The sequence below is a fragment of the Trichechus manatus genome, unplaced genomic scaffold (genome assembly GCF_000243295.1).
Source record: "Trichechus manatus latirostris isolate Lorelei unplaced genomic scaffold, TriManLat1.0 scaffold00216, whole genome shotgun sequence".
In the NCBI taxonomy this organism is placed as follows: Eukaryota; Metazoa; Chordata; class Mammalia; order Sirenia; family Trichechidae; genus Trichechus; species Trichechus manatus.
In genome coordinates this window covers 2,913,342-2,921,697 of record NW_004444152.1, presented here as the reverse complement: position 1 = coordinate 2,921,697, position 8,356 = coordinate 2,913,342, and the positions used below count along the sequence as shown (strand labels likewise).

Genomic DNA, 8,356 nt, shown 5'->3' with positions numbered 1-8,356 from the left:
CTGTAAACCACTGTGCCACCAGGTCTCCAGTAAGTAGAAGTGTTAGAAATTAAATCCAGGCATTTTGGCCCCAGTACATTATACTGCCTGTCTGCTTCTTGTTTCCTCTGAAATACAAGTGAAGGAAGAGTACTCTGGGAGCTACAAGAAGCACTTGGGTTAGGGCTTTTGTGAACAAAGACACCTGACTGATGGGGCTCAGTGGTAGCTAGAACCCAGCCCCTGTTCTCACTAAGCTGTGGGTAACTGTGTGCCTGGAGAAAGGGGACTTCTTTCTGTTCGTGTCAAGCACCACATGGACTAGCAAGGTTTCTAGCATAGCTCTCATGCCGTCTTTCCCTTTCACAGTTCCACCCTCCCAGAACTCTGGCTTTCCCCAGAAGGAATAAGAGAAAAATGACTAGGCTCCAGGTAAGTTGGGTTTGCCTTTCTGTTTCTTAAAGTGACCTCTCATTTCACAAAGATTAGACACAGTTTTCTCCTGCTTGGGAAGGGTAAAAGGTTCCAAAAGGCATTCGATGGGTTGTTATATGCCAGGCTCTTGTTATTGTTTATTTGTAAATAAAAACAGTTGCTATGGAGTTGATTCCAACTCATGGTGACCCCGTGTGTGTCAGAGCAGAACTGTGCTGCATAGGGTTTTCAGTGGCTGATTTTTCAGAAGTAGATCACCAGACCTTTCATCCAGGGCACCTCTGGATGGACTGGAGCCTCTAACCTTTTGATTAGCAGCCGAGCGTGTTAACCGTTTGCACCTAGGAACTCCTTTCGCAAATAATGGTGTAAAAATTAATAGCATTTAAAAAAAAAAAAGGAAATATGTCTCCCACGTATATTATCAACATGTTTACAAATCAGCTGTTTTCATTTTCCCACGTTCGTTTCTATTTAACAAGTATATATTTGCATTTACAAGAACATATTTTTAATGAGGATTTTGAATTTTTTAAATTTATTTTTGTATCTCCTACATTTTAAATAACCACATCATTTTCTATAGTTCACCTAATTTTATTTTTCCCTAGTCGTAGATATTTCTGTGTTTTTTAAATTTCATGATTTTAAAAAACTTTATAATGACAGTTTTCCTGTCAGAAATTCCAATTCTGAGAATTCTGCCTTTTTTTTTTTTTTTTTTTCCTTAAAGTTCCCCGGGACTCAGTTATTTTCTCACATAAATGGTGCCACATATTTTGTGGAAAGAACATCCCAAAGTATTGTTTGGTGCATTCGGGTCCAACCAATACTGAACTCAGGGAAATCCTTCTAGTTGTTTTCAAAGAAGAAGAGCTAGATTCTTCCTTTAATTCTAAGCTAAACCATGTACGTGTTATAAGTATCTGTTTTAATCATTAATGTGTTAACTATATTTTAACTAAGTACATACTTAGTTTTAAAAGCCTAGTAGCACTAGGGGACTTCCCAGGCATATCCTCCGTGGAGCAGCTGTATGAGGATGCAGGTGGTCTTACCTGCTTTTCAACATAAAGAAAAAGGTTTGTGAACCTGCAGATACTTCCCGAAGTCCTCTCAGGTGTTCAGCGGACACTAAAGTTTTTATTGCCAAAGCCAGAGGCTTGAGGTGTTCCAGTCGGGTGAAAGAAGAAACCCACAAAGAAAAGAGAGTTCTCCATTCAGGACCCGTGGCCATGTGCGGGGGCCTGCTGGGTCCTAGCGGATGGAGAATTCCAAGAACGTTGCCCTTGCCTGGTTCTCCTTCTCAGTGCCCGTCTCTTCTTTGCCAGACTAGCTGTAGTCGTTCATCCGTGCTGCAGCTAAAACAAATGCAGATACGAGCAGACTTCAGATAAAAATTTTAAATTTCCATACAAAAAAGCACTGGACACAAAGCTATGAGCCGCATAGGAAATGGGGGTGGGGTGGGGTTTATCGATTATATAGAGTAGAAAAAGGCTTAATATTCTCAATAGGAATCTTACTGACGCGTGTGGTTATTGTGAGGTGCTGTCAAGTCGATTCTGACTCATGGCAACCCCGGGTGTGCAGAGTAGAACTGCTCCGTAGGGTTTTCTTGGCTGTAATCTTAACAGAAGCAGATCGCCAGGCCTATCTTCAGCAGTACCACTGGGGGGGGGGTTCAAACCACTAGTCTTTAGGTTAGCAGTGGAGCCTAAACTGTTTTTGCCACCTAGGAACCCCTTACTGATGCGTAAGATCCCCCAGTAGGATTATGAGCAAAGGGAATGAACAGGCGATATATGAAAAAACATATATAGCAAAAGAGGCTTTTTTAAAAATACATTAACTGGAAATATCTTACACACAGCTCTCTTTACCACCTATCAAATTACCTAAAATTTGAAAAATTAGATAATGTCCAGTTTTGGCCAGAATATGGAGAATCAAGGATACTTCTAATCCCTTGCGGGAAGAATTAATTGGGAAGATTGCCATTGTACTAGCAAAATTAATAAGCGTCTATTTTTTGACAATGCAGTTACCACTTGTGGGAATTTATCCCAAGAAAATGACCAGACAGGTTGACTGCGATCTATGTAAAAATATGTTTTTTTGCAGTATTGTTTATAATTTTCAAACATTTTAATTGTACACATTTGGAGTGGTTTATTAGATTATAGCTCATCAGTTTTCTGTAATACACGTAGCCATGAATGGGATGAAATAGATGATGATAGTAATAGTAATGACTGACATTTATTGAGCAGTTAGTATATGCTAGGCTCTGTTCTAAGCGCTGGACAATATATTCACTCATTTAATTCTTTCAAGGAGACTGTGATTTAGGTACTACTATGAAGTGTTAAAAAGCAAAGATGTCACCTTGAGGACTCAGGTGCACCTGACCCAAGCCATGGTATTTTCAGTCGCCTCATATGCATGGGAAAGCTGAACAATGAATAAGGAAGGCTGAAGAAGAATTGATGCCTTCGAACTATGGTGTTGGCGAAGAATATTGAATATACCATGGACTGCCAGAAGAATGAACGAGTCTCTTGGAAAGAGTATAGCCAGAACGTTCCTTAGAATAGAGGATGGCGAAACTTCATTTCACACACTCTGGACGTGTTATCAGGAGGGACCAATCCCTGGAGAAGGACATCATGCTTGTTAAGGTAGAGGGTCAGCAAAAAAGAGGAAGACCCTGAAGGAGATGGACGGACACAGCGGCTGCAACAATGGGCTCAAACATAGCAATGATTGTAAGGACGGCACAGGACCGGATACTGTTTCGTTCTGTTGTACACGGGGTCACTATGAGTCGGAAGCTATTCAACAGCACGTAACAGCGTAAAGATGAGAAACTTGTCCAAGATCATAAAGCTAGTAGTGGACAGAACCTTGGGGTGTGAACTGAGGCAGTCAATCCTCACAGCCTGTGCTCTAACCTTGACATTGTGAGTGCTGCTGCAATTGAGTTATGGCTTGTTACTTGAGAACACGGAGAATGAACTTCATACCAGCCCCAGAAGGTTACTGAAGGCCTGTTAGATTGGCAAAAGAGTGGTAATACCTAGTGACAGAAGGAGACAGACACCATCAGACGGTGTCGGGATGAAGTTTGACACTATCAGTCACATTGTGAAATGTGCGTATACCATAATTTGATACGGCTTTAGGGATTTAGCTATACAAAGGACGCCATGTTTATCACACTATTATTTCTTTTCCTTTAATTAATTAATTTATTTGGCAGCGCTTTTGTTGTGCTTGTGGAATGGGAGCCCCTGGGTGGAGCAAATGGTTAAGCGCTCACCTGCTAACTAAAAGGTTGGAGGTTCTAGTCCATCCAGGGGTGCCTCAGAAGAAAGGCCTGACAATCTACTTCTGAAAAATCAGCCATTGAAAACCCTGTGGAGCACAGTTCTACTGGGACACGCATGGGGTCACCATAAGTTGGAATCAACTCCACGGCAGCTGGTTTTACTGGTTAAAGGGGAAGGGGAAGAACTCTACTAAAAGTTAGCTCCTGCTTCCTATAAACCCTCTCCACCTCCTCAGTGCTGTCCTTCTTCCAGGAGATATCAGTTATAAGAGTAAGGTTGTATCTTTGATGTTGTAGGAAGCAGTAACATTCAAGGATGTGGCTGTGGTCTTCACTGAGGAGGAGCTGGGGCTGCTGGACTCCACCCAGAGAACACTGTACCGAGATGTGATGCTGGAGAACTTCAGGAACCTGGTCTCTCTGGGTGAGGACAGGCACCCTCTGTAACTGAGCATCAGCCCCTGGAATAGTGTTTCTTAGCCAGTCTTTGTTATAGGGGCTGTCCTATGCATTGTAGGATATTAGCAGCATGCCTGGCCTCCACCCACTATTTCAAGGCTTTGGGAAATTTAAGGACCCAAGCTTTCCAATCCCGTTGGAGCATAAAGAGAAGACATTTCTGATGTTTGCCCCAAGGCAAAAGTTTATCTTTCTAAATGAACTGTAAGTGAGCAATTGAGCTTGACTGCTCCTGGCTTCTTATTTCATATATCCTGCAACAAATGGTGGGTCATGATCCACTGACAGGTCATGAAATTTTTTCAGTAAGTTGCATCAGCATGTCTGTAATGAAATAGAATAGAGCGGCAGTATCCAAGCTCCTTAGCCAGAATGGTACGCACTGTGGTAATAACTGCAGCTGCTTGCAAAGTAATGGGACACTCTGGAAGGGATGTGATGATAGAAAAAAAAAAAAATTGGTTAGAAACAGGTCATTTAAATCTTTTATTTCAGTCACTTACATATATTTGTGTGTGTGTGTCCTGGCTCATGACAGTAAATGTATTTCTTACAATGGGTCACAATAAAAAATGTTTGAAAAACTGTTTTGGTGGAGGGGAGCTTTTGATTTACGGGCTTGGAGCCAAATTTTTCAGTAATCTTTGCCATTAATGTTTTCATTTAGACAAATCTCCTTGTCTGTTCACAGGACACCAGTCCTTTAAGCCAGATGTGATATCACAGTTGGAGAGAGAGGAGAAGCTTTGGCTGAAGAAGCTTCAGACCCAGAGAGGCAGGCGTTCAGGTGAGAACGATGTGGCTGAGCGTCCTTGGAGGGAACAGCCCAGTATTCTGCCTTTATTCTGGAGAGTCTCTCCTCCACACAGCAGTGAGAGACCCTGTGAAAACATCATGTCGCTCCTCTGCTTCAAACTCTCCACTGGCTTCCCATTTCACCAGAGTAAAATCCTGGCAGGCCCTGTGATGTTTGCTGTTGAATCGATTTCCACTTATGGTGACCCCATGTGTTACAGAGCAGAGCTGCTCCAAAGGATTTTCTTGGCTGTGATCTCAGTGGAAGCAGATCATCAGGCCTTTCCTTCCTCAGTTCTGCTGGGTGGGTTCAAACTGCCAGCCTTTAGGTTAGCAATTGAGTGCAAACCGTTTGCGCTGCCCAAGGACCTCACCTTCCTTGATCATGCTACCTTTTATTTTTAATATTAAATTTTTTTTGGTGAAAATATACACAGCAAAACCCACTTCCATGTCACAGTTTCTAGACATAATGACCAGTGACATCACATGATGATCAGTGACATCGGTTACATTCTTCACATTGTGTCAACATTCTCTTTATTTCTGTCCTAGTTGTTTCACGTCCATTTACTTAATCTCCCTGCCTCCCAACCTTATCATCTATGTTTTAAAATAGCTGTTGAGCCTTTGGCCTTGTATGTATGTGTGTATGTGTGTGTATGTATATGTATGTATATATATAGGCTGACAATCTTTACTCTTTGGGCTAAACTGTTACTTAGTTTAAAGGCAGCTTCAGGGATAGTTTCAATTCAAGGTTTGAAAAGCAACTCAGGACCATAGACTTGGGGAATGCTGTAGCCTCAATAGGTCCAGTAAGTCTGGATTCTTTAATAATTTGAAGTTCTGTCCCACATTTTTCTCCCTTTTTTATCAGAATACATCTATTGTGTCCTGATCAGAGAATTCAATGGTAGCTGGGCACCATCTAAATTCTTCTGGTCTCAGAGTGGAGGAGGCAATTCATGGAGACAATTAGTCCTGTAGTCCAGTTTCTTCTCTGATTCTTGGGTTTCCTTCTTTCTCTTTTGTTCCAGATGAATAAAGACCAATAGTGGTATCTTAGATGGCCACTCACAAACTTTTAAGACCCCAGACACTACTTACCATACTGGGAGGTAGAACATAAACTTTAAGAACTGTATTATGCCAGTTGACTGGATTGTTCCACAAGACCATGGCCCTAAATCCCCAAACCAAGAGAAATAATCCCATGAGGTGATTGGTTATATCTAATGGGCATCAGCATGTGTAGCCCCCACCCTGCCCTTTTTTTTTTTGGTTGTTGTTATTACTGTGAAACTGTACACAATTTAGCATTTGCCTATTTGTCCCTTTTGCTATGTACAGCTTATTGACATCAGTTACATCAGTCATGCTGTGCAAACTTCACCACATTTGGTGCCACCTTTCCCATTTCTGTAAACAAAAAGTGACTACTGCCTAGGGAGTACTTCTCCCTTTTCCCATCCCCGCTTTCACCCCTGGCAACCACTAATAAACGTTAGTTTCTGTATATTTACCTATTCATGTCATTTCGTAAAAGCAAGAACATATGATATTTGTCTTTCCGTGATTGACTTGTTTATTTCGCTCAACATAATGTCCTCCAGGTTCATCCATGTTCCATGATATTGTGGGAACTCATTTTCCTTTATGGCTGAGTAATATTCCATTGTATGTATGTATCACATTTTACTTATCCATTCAACTGTTGATGGTCACTTAGGTTGTTTCCATCTTTTTGCTATTGTGAATAGCGCTGTGATGAACATAGGTGTGCACATGTCTGTTCGTATCACTTCTATTAGATCCCTAGGGTATGTACCTAGGAGTGGAATTGCTGGGTCATATGGCAACTCTACCTCTAGTTTTTTGAGGAACCGCCAGACTGTTTTCCACAATGGCGCCATTTTTCATTTCCACCAGCAATGATGAGGGTTCCAATTACCCCACATCTCCTCCAACACTTGTTATTTTCTGTTTTTTTATTTTTTTCTTAGCTATTCTAGTGTGAATGAAATGGTATCTCATTGTGGTTTTGATTTGTGTTTCTCTGCTGGCTTCATTCTACATTTTTCTCCTCTCACTTCCTCCTTCCTTAGTTTGTCCTAGGCTCACCTGTTCCTCAGATACGCCAATTACGTTTCTACATCAGAGCTTTTTACTGTCTTTTCTCTGGCTAGACTGGTTTATCTCTTAAACTTCCTAGCTCCCTTTCTTGTTTCATTCACGTCTCTGCTCAGAAGTCATTTCATCAGAGGCCATTTCTTTCTTTCTTTCTTTTTTATTATGCTTTAGATGAAGTTTACAGAGCAAATTAGTTTCTTATTAAACAATACACATATTGTTTTGTGACATTGGTTGCCAACCCCACGACATGTCAATACTCTTCCCTTCTTGACCTTGGGTTCCCCATTACTCATTTCCTGTCCCCTCCTGCCTTCTCGTCCTTGCCCCTGGGCTGGTGTGCCCATTTAGTCTCATTTTGTTTTAGGGGCCTGTCTAATTTTTGACTGAAGGGTGAACCTCAGGAGAGTGACTTCAGTACAGCATTAAAAGGGAGTATGGGGGCCATACTCTCGGAGTTTCTCCAGTCTCTGTCAGACCAGTAATTCTGGACTTTTTTTGTGAGTTAGAATTTTGTTCTACATTTTTCTCTAGCTCTGTCCAGGATCCTCTATCGTCATCCCTGTCAGAGCAGTCGGTGGTGGTAGCTGGGCACCATCTAGTTGTGCTGGACTCAATTCATCAGAGGCGTTTTCTCACTGCCCTGTTTAAAATGTCATCTTCCCTTCATTGTCCATGCCCTTGTTGTTATTAGTTGCCCTCGAGTCAATTCCGACTCATGACATTGCAGAATAGAACTGTTGCCAAGTAGAACTGCTCCAAGGGGTTTTCAAGCCTCTGACCTTTCAGAAACAGATTGCCAGGCCTTACTTCTGACTCACAGCAACACATAAAAAACCTGTTGCCATCGAGTCAGTTCTGACTCACAGCGACCCCATAGGACAGAGTAGAACTGCCCCGTAGGGTTTCCAAGGAGCAGCTGGTGGATTCAAACTGCTGACCTTTTGGTTAGCAGCTGAGCTCTTAACCACTGTGCCACCAGGGCTCCATAGAGACACATAGGTGATGTAATTCTTTGTTTTTTTATGAAATGAAGCTCATGCCTTGAAAAAAGTCACACAGCTTGTAAGTGGGTAAATCAGGATTTGAAGCTTGTTTGCCCTTGGATTTTGTTATTGTTTGTTGTTGTTTCTAAATAGCAGTTTAATTTTCAGTTTAGTTATATGTGTTTTTTTTTTTTTTTTTTTTTCACCTGTTTGCTCTTACTAGAGCCTTTGCTTAAAT

General features: G+C 41.6%; 1 protein-coding gene across 1 annotated transcript in view; it reads left to right on the top strand.

The window, feature by feature from the left end:
* Positions 1–354: 354 nt before the first annotated feature.
* The window catches only part of ZNF235 (zinc finger protein 235), a 20,852-nt gene continuing 12,850 nt past the window's right edge, over positions 355–8,356 (top strand). Inside the window, exons 1-3 of the mRNA XM_023742723.1 lie at positions 355–411; positions 4,043–4,169; positions 4,896–4,991. Coding sequence (XP_023598491.1) covers positions 397–411; positions 4,043–4,169; positions 4,896–4,991 — 238 coding nt within the window. The 5' untranslated portion in view covers positions 355–396. The remainder of the gene's footprint in view (positions 412–4,042; positions 4,170–4,895; positions 4,992–8,356) is intronic.